At 31.4% G+C, this 19388-nt stretch overlaps 1 protein-coding gene across 13 annotated transcripts in view; it reads left to right on the top strand.

Moving 5' to 3' along the window:
- Positions 1-4211: 4211 nt before the first annotated feature.
- Positions 4212-19388, top strand: part of LOC105834578 (probable G-protein coupled receptor CG31760) — a gene marked incomplete at its 3' end in the record, with an annotated part of 28247 nt that continues 13070 nt past the window's right edge. Inside the window, 6 exon segments of one of the 13 annotated variants that reach the window (XM_036286573.1) lie at positions 4214-4317; positions 5560-5665; positions 7739-7895; positions 14587-14745; positions 15098-15302; positions 15728-15962. In XM_036286573.1, coding sequence (XP_036142466.1) covers positions 14608-14745; positions 15098-15302; positions 15728-15962 — 578 coding nt within the window. 13 annotated transcript variants of the gene reach the window in all.

Below are 19388 nucleotides of genomic sequence, written 5' to 3'. Positions count from 1 at the left end.
TAATAAAATAATTTTTGATCCAAACCAGTTTGTTGAGGGACACAATCGGAATGGCGTCTACATGTGCGCAATTAGATTACGTATTTGTATACCAAAGTGTAAATTTATTGAGATCGATTGACTCACAGTCAATTAACAAACTAACATCCAAGGTAGCAAACACAAGACGTCATTTTAACGTCATTTTTATGACTATTCCAGGTAGTGATCCGCCGTTACTTTGACATTTCACAAATTATTTCGGATACATGTCTTATCCAGCACTTGCATCTACATTACAAAAATAATCTTTCATCGTAATGGTGCACTACACATACCGCGACCATGTAAACCACAATTACACCCTATTTATCACACTGTTTAACTTATACGATCAGAAAAACGGTCACCCTTCCAACTGTTCAATTGTGAAATTGACGATGTTTGACTTCGAAGATCGTATGCAACTTAACACTTCGTGATAATCTATGAACACTTGATGCTTATGAATACATATTTGTTATAGATCAGTTTAAAAGATGTCAGAAAGATGAAACATGTATAGTTAAATAATATTTTTATAAATAAATATAAATTTACAGTTTTTTTTACTGATTTTTACATATGCGAAATAATATGTAGAATAACATATAAAAATGTTTTTGTTGTCTTTTTGATAAAAATAAATTATGTAATTCTAAAATATTAATAGTATTAACTATATAAAATATTACATTAATTATTATTAACAGTGTTGTTTAGTTAATCTCTAAATAATAATTAATACTTAATTTTTAAAAGTTTTTGTTTATATATGTTTTGATTACGTTTATATAAATTAAAAAATAAAAACTTAAAATCAAAAATATTATATTTGTTAACCAAGAAGTAGGATTAAATTATGACGTTCTAATAACGTCATGGAATAACGGCAAGAAATAAGACCAAAATATTACGTCATAAAGACGTTATTGAATAACATCATTCTACCGTCATTTTAATGTCACGGTTACATTTTGGTTATATGACATTATTCGTACCAATATGACCAAAATTTGACGTCAAAATGACTTGTGTTTGCTACCTGAGATTGCGAGCAGTAATGTGTGTTAATTAATTAACGATTAATTGCAACAGACATTGTATCTGTTAAGCTTCGCAATTGCTTTATTTTCTGCTACAAAAATTATATTGAATTCTTTGAATTCCTCCTACAATTGTTTCCGTCTTTGCGTGGAGCTGTTGTATCGCTAGAGAAATAGATAATATGAAAACTAAAAGAGTTTAATGACAAACATGCGTAGTATCATCTTTTTTATATGCTCACGATAAAGTTTACGATAAAGCAAGATTTTTTTAGGTTGATATTTACAGTCTGTTCTTATATTTAAGATCATCTCTTAAGCATAATCTTAAGATATAAACCATTCATAGTTGAATATTTTATATTTGAATAAATATCTTATATTTAAGATCAAGGACTTCCATAGGATTTTTTAGAAGGAAAGGGCAAGTGCTCCTTGTCTTCTCCTTCCCTACGAACGTTCTTGTTTAATCTTAAATATTATCTTGAGATATTACCAATCAAAGCCGTATTAGCATTAAGGTATTACTTGAAATAATTTTGAATTTAAGCCATAATCGCGTCTTAAGAGTGTACTTAAGATGATCTTCAAAGAGAATGGTTAAAAATGGACTATGAATACCGGCCTTAAAATTCTTTTTATGATTTTTATTATTTTTCGCAAATCCTTGCTGTAATAATACTTAATATTTTAGAACATATATTAAACTTTTCATCATAGACATGCCACATCTACGACTTGATCATGAGGGACATGCATGTTATTAATTTTCGCGGAACGGGACAGTCCTCACTTATTATTATACATAGAAAATAGAATTAGCATGCGCGAATACATGATAAAAAAGACCCAATTCCTCATCCGTTAGATACATCTAGTGTCCACAGCTCTGAGAACATGAAGACAGTCTAGGCATTTAGTGATTGTGTAACGTTAGATCGTTACTTGTAATCATAGCGCGTGACATCCTATGTTTCTTCAATCCTACAATTTTTAAAGTTATTTTTTCTTTTTCTTTTCTTTTTTCTACTTTAATAATTTACGAATCTAAGCTTGAAACTTTGTCTTGCGTTGCCTATGATAACGACGACGATGATGATTATAAAACACGAGGTAAAATGATGAAAAATGAGCGTAATAAAGTTTTTTTGTGTATAAATGCACGGGTGTATACTCAAAAGAGGCGAAAGCGTGCGAAAAGCTATGTTTATATATTGTATAATAATGTTTGTGTAAATTATATATTGAAATGGCGTGTACATCGAATTATTACGATAATAATTATAATGCGAATCATATATTGTGTGTGTGTGTGTGTGTGTGTGTGTGTGTGTGTGTGTGTGTGCGTGCGTGCGCGCGCGCGCGTTCTATATAAACATTATTTAATATATTGAAACAAAAATAAATTATGTGAATATACATAACGCATTTCACCTGAACCGCGTCTCTCTTGCTCGCTGCATTTGCATTCCGCTGCGTTTAATCGATAATTGACTAATTGCTCGATCACATGGACCGATCGCCGGCACAATTTCGCAATTCTACCATTCAGGCCTTGATCGTCTTCACTTGATGTGTGCCAGATGTGTGGCCGGAGAGGTCAGGCCAAGGCGTGCTATAAGTTCGAACATGTGTGGCTTAAAAATCTCATCTCGTCGGTATTTTCCATCAATTTTATTTGACTCGTCTTTCACCTTTACAGCGTGTCATGCCAGACTTTTTTATTTTTGTTTGCGCGCTATTGTCACGTGACATCAAGTTCGAATATTTGAAAAATAAGCTTTTGATAAATAAATATCATTATTGCCGCTGTTGTCACGCGATCTCGTGACTTCGTATAACAGATAGAATGATATCGTCGCCGTTGACATTAATAAGCTTATCGTAGATTTGCGTGTGTGTGAGATGACTTATTAGCTTTCTATTCAGGTGGATGACTACGCCCGTTTGCAGACCAGCCGTGTGAGCCAGCTTCCTACCGTTACTTTGCTGCAAATAAGCTAGTTTAAAGATTTTATACAATATAGAATCTTGTAGCAATATACGTATATGTACAGAAAGCGTCAATAATGCTTTTTTATATGAAATAAGCCGCATTCGGGATCAGTAATAACCAGGTGCATCACATCAAGCTTTTCATGTATCATGACTGTTGATCTAAAAGGATATATAGGGAGCTTTCCAGCAAGTGACACAAATTGACACAGTAGTATTTCTGTCTTTGTTTGATATTCAGTAAGAGACAAGGATAAAATTATTGCTGTGTCAATTTGTGTCTCTTGCTGCAAAGCTCCCAATGATATATAACAATAAGGATGTGACAAACAGTCATGATACACGAATAGCTTGATGTGATGCGCCTAGTAATTACTGGCTCCGAATGCGACAAAGTCCAAATTAAAGCTCGATAAAAAAGTAGTATAATAATATATGTATGTGCTATACTTACAATTAAAGCGTATAATCCAAGTTTTTTAAAATTATATATATATATATATATATATATATATATATATATATCATACATTAGACTTCAACATAAGAAAGCTTTATCGATGTAAATGGCTAAAAATAACGGTGTCTGAAAAATCTTGTAAATCTTATTAAAATTTAAACGCATTTATGTTGAAAACTGACAAAGTATCATTTTATTGCAATTATCTTTGGTAACAGTTTAACTACAAACGAAAACGTTTTACAAATTGGGAGACTTTGTTTTTTAATTTTTATGAAACATTAAGACTCTGAGGGCAGCCTTTGGCCGCCCCTTTAAACCGGCCGCCCGCGTGCAGGGCACGCGTTTGCCCTCCGCCAGGACCGACACTGGTTGCCTCTTTTTCGCGATGCTGATTTGTTCTCTCGCTGCGCTTACTTTGTGTTCCAAGAGTAGCTGTCATTGCAATTGAATTTTGATAGCTGTCAAATTTGTATAGATATTATCTATTCAATTATCATTGTAATTTATTTTTAAGAAGTAAAAAGTAAAAAGTTAAGTAGCTCGCGTCTGTTTGCGTACCTTACCTATCTGACAGAGTATGCATTTTATTTAAAAGAAAAGAGATTAGAGAGAGAGAGAGAGAGAGAGAAAGAGAGAGAGAGTTGCGCCCGCGCTGAACCTATATACTTCTAATACTATTAACGGGATGACATGCGCAAGTGTCGCGTCCACAGTTTCGCACGACGTGTCAGAGCCAGAGGAGCCAAGAAAGCTACGGGATGAAATTGGTTTCTGTTAGAAATCATTAGATAGATGGTTCGATTAATGTGAATAATTTCTCGATTTTCTTTGCATCCGCTTTCTCTCCCCATCTTCTTAAATTTTATTCTCGGATCAGTATCGTTTCCTCGCAAGCTTAGCTTCCGCTTCTCTCCCGCGCCATGCTGCGAACGTATCAGAGCGAGAGCGATGTTTGATTTCGCATGAAGGGCGCACGCCCCGATAATGGGGAGATCCCCGGTCCCGGCTCCGGTCCCGGTGATACAGCTGAGTCCTTGTCATATCACGATTGAGTCCAGTTACTCTGACTTCGCTCACTCTTGGAAAAGATTTCGTAGCTCCTGGTACGCCGGCTATACTCCGTGCTGTGTCCCTGTTGTCATACACACAATGTTGATAAATCACATGCATTTTCTCCAGCTTGTCGATAATCGTCTCTCAGGATCTCTTGATTCGTGGGAAGTGAGGAGCGCGTTAAATGCCGAGGGTAAGTGGGGCGATTATTCACTGTTGCTGGGTACGATACGCATTCCAATGAACCTGCTGTTCTCTTGATTCTGTCACTCATCTTTATCGTTTCGCTATGATATTCTAATTTTTTTGGCATATTTTGTGATACCTGCGTTATATAATAGATTACTTCCGTAGAAGATAACAGAGGACATTTTTGGAAATATAAAATTACGTTTAAAGAATATACACATAGGCTATCTTTTTTAATGTGGTGTTAAACAATTTTTTGTGCGTGCTTTTTGCGTGCACGCGACACGCTTTGCATACGTTGATTTTACTTTTCTAAGTTAATACAGTTGATTTCTCGATATCTGCCAGTAGAAAACCGGACGAAGCGATAAAATTTCGATTTTTCGTAACGTTTGTCACGTAATTTTTTTACAGAATGTAATATTTAGACAAGACGAAACAAAAAATCGGACCAAAAGATATTTCTTAAATGTTTTAAAAAACGATTTTACAAAGTATCTTTTTAAGATATCTTTAAAATGTTTCTTGACCTGATTTTGGACTGTGTCTGGGATATGACAGTGTCAATAAAAACAACAATCAAATCAGAGTATTTTGAAATTTGAAATTTTCCACACACACACGCACACACACACACACCCATCCACGCATGTATGTACATACACATAACGTAACAACTGCCAAGATATTCAGGTTTATCGATTTAAAAAAGCGATCACTTATAGTTATGTTATAATAGTCGGCTGCGTTAATTAAATGTGCATATACGTGTGCATTATATTATTAATATTTCAGTGATCGGTGAAGTATCACGGTTCCTGTGAATGGAGAGACATCCTCCGCTTACGTGTAGTAGCTTTGACTTGCTACATTCGGATACACTTCTGTACAATTTCTACGCGTAAGTTTCATTGTTTCACGTGTAATATAAAAAATTTACCTTTTGGACAGCTATGTAATTCGTGACAAAATTTAGGAGAGGACTGTATTCTTGATTTTTTCATGTTACATATAATATGGAAAACATTTGGAAAATTTTACTATAATATATAAAATATTATAGTATTAAATTTAATGTATTAAATTTTACACACACACACACACACACACACACGCGCGCGCGCGCGCATATATATATTCACATTATAAATAAAATTTTATCCTAAAATTTTACACGAATTACAGATTATTTAAAGTGAATTTAAGACTATTTATGCATCATTAAGATAATTTGAATTAACAAATCATTAAAATAAATTTGCAAAATGTTATGAAAAGAGGAACAGCGCGAATAAATGTAAATTATGAATGCTAGATTGCAGACTAAATTCTTGTTTCTCTCTCTTTGATACACGTTTTAGTATCGCGTAAAATAAAGTTAGGAGAGAAGAGAAGGGGAGAGTGAGTGAGTAAGTGTGAGAGAGAGAGAGAGAGAGAGAGAGAGAGAGAGAGAGAGAGAGAGAGAGAGAGAGAGAGAGAGAGAGAGAGAGAGATACGATGTGAAAGGAGTGAAGTTCGAAGAGAGGGATGCGGATGCGAATTCTGGGGGTAGCTGTGCCATGCCAGTGGCTGCATCGATCGTTTTCTACTGATGCTACAGCGTCCGTCTCCAACGGACAATACGACTTTGTCGTGCCAGAAAAATACTATAAATCGTGATAACGAACGGCATTATATTTCAAAAATTGTTGTACCAGACATTGCGTCGGTCGTCACTCAATCGGTGGTTGAAATAACGTCGCGCGTATCGATTTCTTACTGATCAGAAATGTGACTTACATGAACGAAACTTTTACGCAACTGGACGCAGCAGAAGTTTATTTCTTATAATTAAGAAACGCATTGAATAAAAGGTACAGCATTATGAGATTTTTCACTCACTTTCTAATAAAATGAAAGAGCGAATTTTCCCTTAATAATAAAGTTCAAAAATAAAAATAAATGAAATGACATCAAAGTTTTGTTTTTTTATTAAACAAGTTATACTTTGTATTGGTTTTATTTAAGAGAATATAAATAATGTTTGATAATGTGTGTGTGTGTGTGTGTGTGTGTGTGTGTGTGTGTGTACTTAAAATTTTAAACATTTTTGTGGTATATAGAAACCTGTTAATGTTTCGTAGATGGTATATATGTATTATATGTGTGTAAGTGGAGTTCAATCAGTAAAATTGCTAACATCAGCATTCCCTTAAGGTGCTTCTTCGTCATTCTATTTTTATGATTTATTAGAACTTAAAACAATGATAAAATAATAAAAAAAAAAACATGCTAATATTTTTATATGTACATTCAGAATACTATACTGTAATATTTTCGCAATATTGCCATACTTCTAAAAGCGATTTTATCATTGTTGTGATGTTACAGCTGTGATGTTAATATTTTACAACATTTTTACAATATTGTAATTTTACATTAAATTTCTACAATGCTATTGCAATTATGTTATCTTTCCGTATTGTATCTCTCTTTTTCTCTTGCACTCTCAAGCGTTTTCCAAGAGGAAATATTTTTATCTCGTTTGGAATATAAAATCGCGCAACGCAACTCAAATGGCCATGCGGATGCGAGTAAAGCAGAGGATCGAAGGGATTGTTGAAGTTTATTCAAGGTTGAGCGAACCTTACGTGTCACTTGTCAAAGGCAAAGTTAAGTCACTGGAAAATGGACTTTTTTATATATCATCGATTATTCTATTTTACGCCGAGGAAACAAGACGAAATCGTGTGACTGGACTGTCGATTAGCGTATCAGTATTCCCAACACTGTCCGAGACGTGTATTCTATTTAGTTTAAAATAGCAAAATTCTTTAGTGCAGAAAGGAGGAAGAAGGAGGGTGTCTTCGTTTTGTTGGTTAATTATTTCAACTAATTAATTCAGAGATCAATTGTGATCGCGGTTGATAACGACGTATGGTTGTGAGATGAAACGTGCTGTTTACTATTTTGCGTTATTTGTTTCTTAACATAGGTGCGAAGGTGCCCACATCATTATTTTCTCGATGGAAAATTGAGAGGATTGAAAGATTACAGGCAAAAATATGCCTGGATGATTGTCAACAAGAGCGTACAAGCGACCCATTACGAGAAAGGGTCGCGGACACGCCACTTGAATGTTATCGCCGGGGGTAAGATAATTACAGTGAAGTAAGACATTTTCATGATACAGTTTTGTAAGAATCTACTTTTACGGAAAAACACTAAAAAAAAAAACAGCAAAAATAATACTCAATTAAAAACTTCGTATACACACTGGGTGGTTACCACCTATAACTAAAATTCAGCGTTGTGTACTTTTTAAGTACCGTAATAAATAAAATTAGTGTCGCCATCAAATTATAGTTTGGAGTCCAGCTATGTTTTGATTTCACTTTGCAAAATAAGTGTTAGTTAGCTTCTGGCAGCCATCTGAAGTGAATATTGAGTGTCTATCACCTCGTGTGTATATACGATTAATTACGAGACAATTTTTTTCTTTAAAAAATAAACATTTTAATAATAAAATGCTAAATTTTGACTTAAAAATAATAAAAATTACGGAAGTTACAAAGGAACCCACACAATTTATATGAAAAAAAAGCTCGGTCAATTTCCTTGAATTTTTTATATATTGTAGTACTTATAGCCCTAATGAAAAATTACAATTTGTGCGACCTTTTTATGTCTAGTTTCGGAGATAAAAATTTCTGAAAATTGTTATTTTAAGGTTTACTGCGTGCGTTCGCACTTGTTAACTTGCTCGCACACACACACACACACACACACACACACGCGCGCGCGCGCGCGCGCGCGTGTGTGTGTGTGTGTGTGTTACAGCACAGATAAGAATCCCACGGTTCATCACTCCCGTAGCATTTTTTGACTCTAAACTCTCTCTGCTGCTGTGTGTGTGTGTGTGTTACAGCAGAGATAAGCAAAATCCAAACGATCTAATACTCATTAATAAATAATAACGTTGTAATATTAATTAACATACCCCTTTACACACACACACACACACACACACACGGGATCAGATTTCTGCCACATCCACGCCGTTGATTCTGAGTAACGCCAAGAGTAGGATTTACACATGCGCGCGCACGCGCGCACATACACACACACAGAGAGTGTCACGACATTTATACATGCAGATATATGTGTATATATACATATGCGAGCAAGTTGACAAGTGCAACGCACGCAGTAAACCTTAAAATAGCAATTTTCAAAAATTTTTCCGAAACTAGACATAGGGTGCTTTCCATTTAGTGACACAAATTGACACAAGTATCGTTCTAGCTTTGTTACTCATTGAACATAAAAAAAAGATAGAACGATGCTTGTGTCGACTTGTGTTACTAAATGGAAAGCACCCATAGAAAGGTCGCACAAACTATAATTTTTCATTAGAGCTATAAGTACTACAATATATAAAACATTCAAGGAAATTGACCGAGCTTTTTTTTTATAAATTGTGCGGGGTCCTTTTTTTGTAACTTTCGTAATTTTTATTATTTTTAAGAAAACTCACTTTTTTTATAAATCACAAAATATAATTTTTTTAAATATGAAATTTCTTAATACCAAAAGTATGTAAATACTTTCTATAAACATTAAAGTTAAGCCATGAATTTTTTCAGAATTTTAGCATAAATATTTTAGAAGATATAACTGTTTAAATCGCCATGGGTGGCAATCATGCAATATGCAAAAATATAAGTGTATATATGAAGGGTTAAGTGTTATTTTAGATACTTAAAAATGTATTCTTAACTTGAATATAATCCTTAATTTTATCAATTTTTACTAATGCCAATCTTTTTATTGCATTTACAGAATTAAAAATCCTTCTCCACAATTAAAGTATAGACAATAACAATATACGCACGTAACGATTTTATACGAAAAACCCCAAAAAAATTTTTTAATTGTTGGCTTCTGGCGTGAACTCGTAACAAAATGTGCTTGATATAAAAGTTGTTTTATTACACCTTGTACGTATAAATCAAGTCATGTCCGTACACGAGTGAACATTAAGGAACAATACTATGCTTTCAGATTGAGTGTAGACGTCTTAAAAAAAAAGATACGCATTGATAAACATTTCGTGTCTCAAAAGAGCAATCTGAAAAAATTTTTTTAATTCTTGGTATGAAATTTAATTTATAAGCTGATATTAATACATAAACTTTAATTCTGGAAAAGGATTTCTAAATCTATAAAATAAATACATACAAAATTTTGTTAATGACGTGCACAAATGACTCTACATTATCGACCTCGATCAAGTTTGAAGAGCAGTTTAGCATCTACATTATATTAACTCTCAAGTTGAAAATAAGAATAAGCTAAATACACAGTTCAATGAATAAACTAGCGCTTTATAGTTTATACTTCGAAATAAAATGTTAATTTAAAGTATTTTTTAATGGTCAAAATGAATAATATTAGTAACCATTTTTGTTAATTAACTGTTCGTTATAACCATTACTTTTTAACATTGGCGAGAGGGAGGGTAGTACTATCATTACCTTTATGGCATATCTATTATTTATCAGTATTTTTCATATTAATGAAAAAATAAATATCTTTAATATAACCACCAGTAATAATTATTAAAAATTAGATTACTTTTAATCGACTAAACTGTATACTTTATTCAATAAATAACTATAACGTTTTGACTCTAAAGAACCCCGTACTAACCTTATGGAAAATGGCTCGGTGAAATTGGCTAAAATTATAGTATGTTGTTCTTCTTGATGTCCCGAACAAAAGTCTCAACGCTCTGAAATCTGTTTTTGAGCTACAAAAGCTCAAACTATCGATATATGGTCTCTATGGCAATGAGCGCAAATTATTAGTTATACAGTCTGGGTGTGTGTTTGCGTGGGTGTTTTGCAAAGTACGCACAAAAACACAGGAACACCCACGCAAACACACACGCACACCGTATAACTAATAATCTGCGTTCATTTTGCCATAGAGATTATATATTGATAGTTTGACCTTTTGTAGCTAAAAAACTACAGATTTTAGAACGTTGTGACCATTAAGACTTTTGTTCACGACATCAAGGAGAACAATATATTATAATTTTAGCTAATTTCATTGAGCCATTTTACATTAAGGTTAGGACAAAGTCCTTTAAGTCCTTTTTGAGTAGTGAAAATTACAGTAATCAAAGATTTAAGAACACAGGTTTAATTAAATTGCAATTGCAATACTCATTTACTGCATTTACTTAAAAAATTTTTATGCAATTAAGTGTTCAAATGTTTACGGGTGTTCATATTTAATATTTCAGTGTTAATACTGAATGAGATAAAAGTAGAAGTGTTGTTAGTAGTAATGAACATAAATATGCGGTTTTTTGTCGATTAGACTGACAAAATACTTTATTTATTAATAATTACACGACGATAATAATTACGTTTCGACTTAGAGTTTTTTTATCAAGTACAAATGGTTATTTCAGTTTAAAAATTACCTGTACAGAAACATTAATGTTTAGTGAATCCATGGTTACAATTACTGTTTTCTTACAAAAAGAAAGAGATTTTAGCATTATAATAATTTAAAACGAATAAAGCTCTATATAGACTCACAGATTTACATGTCTCTAAACAAGAAATGCACATGAAACATATCCAGACAATACAATGTCCAAAATCGGGACATAAGACGTCATAAAGACGTCTTTTGGACGTCTTTTAGATATCTTTTAAAAAATATGACATAAGACGTCTAAAAGATTTTGGACATGTGTTGTCTGGGTAGAATTTCGTTATGGGATTAAAATTCATAAAATAAGAGTCAATGTTAAGAATCGCTGATGTTAACACACTGTCTGCATAACTGCGATAATCTTACGATTGATATTTTGCACATCGAAATTGATAACAGAGATGAGACATAAATCAATGATTAATGAGTTAACAAGTAAACTCTTGAGATTTGCTTAATCTTGAGACTAACACTTAAAAGTTTAGAATTAACTCATCTATTGAGTGTCATCTAAGTATGGAGAGTAAGAAACTTTTAGATTTTAATATTTATGCACAAACTTGCGTGTGAACATTCAATTCTCACTCGGCAAGTAATGTTGTTGAAATATAGTAATATTTGAAAATGGTACATAAATATTTTGTTAATATTTTAATTGTAACTTTGCATGTGAAATATTTAAAAAATAAATCTGTACCATATTTTTATAATAATGCAAATGCAATATTTCTGAAATCTTTGAGAGAAGATAAAAAAGTTTGCTTTCATATTTGTATGGCTCTGTAATATTACAAAAGAAATGTGACAAATGCATTATTTCAAAAATATTTCTGGAAAATTATAAAGTAATATCAATATTTCTTACACAATGAATATTTCTGCAAAATATCAAACGCAACATTGCATTTAAAGTATTTCTAAAAAATTTCTAAAGGATTGTGTATGTAATAAAAATTTAAATTGCTGAAAATGAATTTCTGCAATACTGCACAAGAAATATTGCAAATATAATGATTCAGAAACATTTTTGAATGTTTAAAATTGACATAAAAACCTATTCTCTATATAATTATGTAGTTAATAATGATAACATTAAAGTATACATGAAATAAACAATAAAAAAATACTTTATTTTAATGTGCATATATTATTTTATTTAATACTTTATAAATATTTAATACTTTATTGCAATAATTACTGAGATATTACCTTTTCAACACTTATAGTTTCTTCGATGCGTTTTCATTCATATAAGTTAAAAAATTAATATCTTGATTACTATTGCAACATTGCAAAATAATATGAGACTTTTACTTCAATCTTTTCTATCTTTCTAGCTATTGTACACTTTAGAGCATTTACTCTAAATATTTATTTATCTTTTTTTATTATTTTCTCATGTAACAAGTCTCTTTTTACGATATATTACTTTTTTGTAATGTTATAAAATGAATATCTTTTTTTTAATGTTACTAAAACAAAATAAAGTTTTAAAAAATTATGACAAAATGGAAGTGTTCTGTTACAAATTTCTATAATAATGCAAATCTATAAACCTTTATTAAAGTAAACCTTTATTAACATAATCAATGTAATAAACATTTTTTTAATATGTTTATTTTAAAACTGTTATAGTACATAAAAATAAGATTGCTTAAATTTAAAAAATATTATTGTAATACAATAATAATAATTGAAATAGGACCGATGAAACTGTCAAAAATAAATATACAAATAAGATCGCCTATATTAATTTATAACAGATCTTGGTGCTAAAAAATTTTGGTATAATTTTTATTATTTTTAACTCATATATATGAACTGTGCGTATTTTATTGGTCTTGAAACAGTCACTAAATATAGACTGACAAGAATGCGACATAGTTCATAAGAAATAGTAAAAATTACACAAATTATTCAGTACCAAAAACCCGCTATAAACCAATATGGGCAATTTCATTTTTATCTTCACATTTAACAATTTCATCGATCTTGTTTTAATTATTATTATTATATTACAAACATATTTTTTAAGTGTATCTGCAATTTCTTGGATAAAATGTATTTAAGATATTTTCTGAAATGTTTTTGCTATCTGCATAGATATGTTTCAGAAATATTTCAGTAATATTATCAAAATATTACTAAAATCTTTCAAAAAGATTGCACTTGAAATGATCGTGGACATTGCAGAAGTGTTGCAGAAATAGTCGTGAAATATTTCTGTGATATTCCCGTATACAGTGTAACATTTCAAATAAAATAGTTTAAAAACATTACATGCCGAGTGGGTTGTGTGTTTTACACTCCAATGTTTGACTATAAACATTCAATTTTTAGTGTAAATACTCCAAGTTACTATAACCTCTTACAGTATAAACTCTTAAAATTGAGTATTAACACTTAAATTTGAGTGCAAATATTAAATATTTAAATGTTTTTTTTTGTAAGAGTAAAATTCTCTAGCTTCGAATTTCAGAATTGTACATAAGTTATTGTGATCTTTTCACAATATTTATTATTTACGCCCAGCAAACACAAAATATAATTTACAAAATATAATACACAATACGACTGTTATCTCTTAATAACATTGAGATTATATATCTTTTTATAACTATAATAAAACTGTATTTTAAAACTATTTTATAACTGTGTTATTTACTGATTATAAGAGATAAATAGTAATATAACACTTGAACATAATGTTTTATTACCAATGTTATATTGCCAAATTATTATTATAAAGCTTTTTATATATAAGTGCTATTTTACATATTACATTTTTTGTTCTATGGAAATCTCAAAAGTTTATATTTTAAAGATACACTTTATAGATAATATACGAATAACTTTAATATAGGTTTTCATTAAACTTAATCATTAAAGTATAAAATTTTTATGATGTATTTTCATATAACAAATCAAATAAGAAGTAATGTATACAGTTACCAAATTTTATTTTATGTTTTACTTTTAAGTAATTGAATTTATATACCATTTATTTACATACTTTAATAATTTTTTGATGATTTCAGAATTAAAATTTTATTCATTATTTACTTGTCTGTTTTAAATGTCTGTTTTATTAAATTTTTTAAATCTTAGAGATATCGGATTTCTAAATTAATTTAGAATAAAGATAAGTAAATTTTACAATTATTATGAATCTGATATCTCTTGAGTGTTTATGAAAGACAGTAGTATGTATCAGTATGATCCAGCAAAGTTAACCACTAATTAAACAAATTGACACCAGTTGAAGTTATAAAACTATCATATAACTGTTAGTCATAATTTCCTACTTAACATTGGAGTTTTTGTTACAAGAACAAATGACCAGGGCGCGGGATGGGCAAGTCCTGGCTCTGGATCTTATTTGCTGCCATGCTGACAACCATGACAATGATGGCGGTGACGAAGGCTGATTCATCTTTGACACCATCTATGTCAACAATTATTTATGACGACATGATGGATGCTAAACGGGTTTGTCTTTATTAACCATAGAACTTATACTAATAGAAGTGGAAAAGAACCCGTACAAGTATGTCCAAGAAGTGAGACAGAAACTAGTTCTGTCTCATACCTACAAATACGGCCACTCATGCGCATTATGAGGAAAAGTTATGAAATGAGACAGAAAACTAGTTCTGTCTCATTTCATCTCAAGTCATGTTCTACCTATCCTTGTCGCACAGATGTTGGACACAGTTTCGGCATATGGACGGTATACGCTATTCCGCTTCCATTAGTATAAGTTCTATGTTATTAACTCTTATTTCATTCGACTATGAAGCGATTTTTTATTCTTTTTCATTAATGTACTGTTCTTACGAAGGTGGCCATCGAGGAAGCTTTGGATGTAATAGAGGCGGCATCGACAGGTTCCTTGGGCGAAGTTTGCGTCAGTATGACAGGATTTAAATCTCTTCCAACTAATGTCATTCTGGACCCGAGACGTTATGACACAGCACGTCAAAAGGCCGACATGACCGCTATGCTGCTTCGGAATCTCGGAGTAGTTGAGGCGATACAACGTAACGGTGAGTTAAGTGATGACTAGTTTTGTTTCATAGAGAGAGAGAGAGAGAGAGAGAGGGAGAGAGAGAGAGAGAGAGAGAGAGAGAGAGAGAGAGAGAGAATGTTTTTTCTAGAATCGTGATAATTATATATTTAACATTTGATGAAGCCAGAATTAGTGCTCTCAATATAGTTCTCTTACTTTACCTGTTGCTTACCCCAATAAAACAGTATGTGATATTCACGTTAATGGTACGTGGATTGGTATCGAAATCCACGTGAATATTCGAGTAGACATCCGCTCAAAAACGGTACTAGAATTTATGTGAATGCGATCATAGATTCGATTTTACAAATTTTAGAAACAACCTCGTAATATACGTACTCTCTAAATTTCTTGGAGTAAAACAGAAATATGAAAAAGAAAGTCGCTAACGGAATCGTGCAGCTCTTTTAGATGCCCTGACCAAGTCGTTGCTCATGTCGGTGGACGACGCGGTAGAAGCAAGGGTGATTGCGCTGAATGCATCCACCGGCACGGTCATCACAGCGGTGTGGCTAAAACGCAATCCCGGAAGCGTTGGTGAGCCTTCTAAGGTCGAAAGTCACGCTCTTCAATTTGGGTCACGACCAGATTCCAGTTTACCATGGTTTGAGAATGCAGACAGTAGCGTCAGATTAAGGTTCGCGATCCGTTGCATACTCATGTAATTGTATATCTATCTGTAGAAAGAAAGAGAGAGAGAGAGAGAGAGAGAGAGAGAGAGAGAGAGAGAGAGAAACCAAACTTTCTTAAATTTTTTCATTCTAAAAACCCGTGAAAATAATGTTATATGATCCGTTACAGATGATACAATTGCTAAAGAAATGATGAACGAAACATTGATTATTTAATTACTAAATTTTCGATTTTTATTAAAAACAAAGTTTTGTCATGTAAAGACTTGTTTTACGTTTTTCACATATTCTTTCTCACAATTATTATATATTTTATGGTTTACTTACATTTATCTAGTTTACTTACATTATATCTAGTTATATTATACGGTTTAAGATAGGTAAGCGATTGTGAAAAAATGACCTAAAAATAAGTTTACAACTATTTATAATTTATATCATCATGGTTTGTCGTGTTTGATTTATCGAATATTAGGGCGTATGTTGTGAACTAAAAGTATGATAAACTAGATCAATATAACATTAAATTAACAAAAATTCTGACTTTTCTGTTTTTATTTAGGATTGTTTTTTGTATCAATTGTATTTCCATTAACGGATAATCTTCATGTCTATTTCTTCCTTAAAATGTAGCACACGCACACATACTTTTTTAGCACTGTTTTGCATTTTGCCATGTTTTGTCATCCTCATGTTAAAAATGTTATCTTTCTTTTCTATCGCGGTAAATAGTAATAACAAAAGATATGGCTATTGGAAGGCTACAAAGAAGGATGTTAAAAATGGGCCAATTTTTGCTCCCGAAGGTGTAAGTAAAAAGAATAGTGTTTTTTATGGATTTTAACCTCCTTGAAAATACGAAAAAAATATTGAGAAGTTTGTGAGCGTTGGGGAACACTGTAAAATTGAACAAGAATATAGTAAGTTGTAGAAATTTGAGTGATGTATTAAGCCATTACAAAATCCATCCATATGAGTTTTTTTGGCAGGTTAAAAGGAAAAAAGGTCAAAGAAGGTATGTTTTGTGTGCATTTGTAAGGGAAAATGTAACAATTAAATGTGGGGACGGAGATACTTGCAGAAATCTGCAAATAATTTAAATAAGAACTTTTGATTGTGTATATATATGTTATTAAAAAAATTTTTTTTACTTTTTATTTAATTAAAATGTGAAAAAAAGTGAAAAATGAAATATACAAAAAAAATATATTAGATGTACAAATAAGTTTCCGCCGTTTTTTATCAAAAATTGGGCATTTATTGTGCAAGAACAGAACCTTATGTTTTATTCGAAGTATTGTCCATCGCTTGCTTGTCTTTTTGCGTTTGGCACGAATCTTGATCCAAAATAATGCTTCCAATTTCGCGTCTTCGTACACTTTTGACCTTCCGCTATGTTCTTTATCTTCGAATGTCAAATTCACCGTTCTTAAACTTTTGAAACCACTCACGACAAATTCTCTCACTTAAGGCAGCTTCACCATATGCTTCTACAAGCAATCGATGTGCCTCAGCTGCAGATTTCTTTAAATTGAAGAAGTAAATCAAAAGTTCCCGCAAATGACGCTTATTCGGCTCAAAACTCGACATTTTCGCACACAAAAGAATATATTGTACTGATAAAAATTTACTAATATTTTAAAGTTTTGTTGTTGACAGATGTTCAACCTTACGATAATGGTGTTTTACATCTGACAATTTTAACCATAACTTACTGGTGGCGCCAACTTTTGTCAAACGGCGGAAACTTATTTGTACACCTAATATAAAAATAAAAATACAACACATTAAAAAACAAAAAAAGAAAAATGAAAACAATATCTTGTCGCATCCCCGTTGCGGTTCCGGTTCGACAGAAAACGAGATTAAAAAAAGCGAAAGATATAAGAAGATAGTTTTGGAAAAGTGAAATGGACAAGTATACTCACACATAGTTTACACAAAATCGTAGCAAGTTTACAAAATGTACAACATAAGTTATAATAAATAAATCAAAGAACTTATTTACACTTATATACACAGTCAGAAGTTCAATTGTTTACATTTTCACTTACAAACGCACACAAAACATATCTTCTTTTACCTTTCTTCCCTTCAATCTTCAAAAAAAACTCATATGGGTTTTGTAATGGCCCAATATATTATTCTTTCTACAATTTACCACATTCTTTTTGTTCAATTTTCACGGTTCCCCAACGCCCACAAACTTCTCAATATTTTTTTCGTATTTAAAAGGTCAACATCTATAAAAAACACTATTCCTTTTACTTATACCTTCGAAGGCAAAAATCGGTCTATTTTTAACATCCTTCTTTAGTTTTTATTAAGTCAAAATAAGAATGGTTCTACATTTTACATACTTTAAATTAAATTAAATTAAAGTTAAAATGTTAAATTATTTTTAAGTTTGTTTAATAATATATTGGGCTGAAATATCGATTAGGTAACTCGATTTTTTGAAACTATGTATTTTTACGTATTTTGGCGTGCCGATTACGAATATGATGAATACGAATGAATAGTGCAAATTGGCACAAATTTGATATTTATGGCGAAAACAATGAAAAAATCATAAAAATCATGGTTTTTCCATTTATTTCCGTAAATGGGAATTTCAAAAAATATTTCGGATAAAAGTTGTAGATCTCATCAAAATACACATTTTATATCTTATTGATTTTTGCTACAAAAATAATGGTTTTTTATAAAAACAACGTTGTTAAAAACTTTATATAACTCATCTAATACAAATCGAATTTTATTAATTAATTTTATTAGTTAATACCTAATAGGAAGGGGGTGCGGTGAAAGCCCCTCCCTCGCCCACGTGTTTTTGATACCATTGGGTTTTTGACTTTCCATGCAAAGCGAGGCCCACCCCTCCCCTGCTTACAGAGTGAAATGTCGTCCACGCTTGTACATACTGTACCATACCACACATTCATTAATATTATTGTCAAAAACAATAATATTAATGAATACATATATATGAATTTTTTAGCATTAATATTTATAGTCGATTAATTGCATTTTTTGAAATTTATAATAGAACAGTAAATTGAACAATTTTTCAAATAAAAAAATAAAATTATATATGATAATTGTTCAGTTTACTGTTCTTATAAATCTCAAAAAGATCATAATCTTTGGTATAAATATTGCACTCAAGTCCAAATATTTAAATTTCACAAAACTATTCAAAAATGTCACAAATGTCTTCTTGCACGAAGTTGCACGTATATTGGAACACTTGATGCATATTTTTTAATATGTATATTTTCGGAATTTTATAATATTTCTGCAACATTATTGGAACGTTTCGGCGTATATTGATATTGCATGTTTCTTATGCGTCTCTGCAATATTACGTCGCAACTCGTAATAATGTAACAATGTTGCTGAAAGCTTCTGTGCTGTATGGGAGAAATAAA

The sequence above is a fragment of the Monomorium pharaonis genome, chromosome 5 (genome assembly GCF_013373865.1).
Source record: "Monomorium pharaonis isolate MP-MQ-018 chromosome 5, ASM1337386v2, whole genome shotgun sequence".
NCBI lineage: Eukaryota > Metazoa > Arthropoda > Insecta > Hymenoptera > Formicidae > Monomorium > Monomorium pharaonis.
The sequence above is the reverse complement of the archived record's forward strand: the minus strand, read 5'-3'. Positions and strand labels throughout refer to the sequence as shown.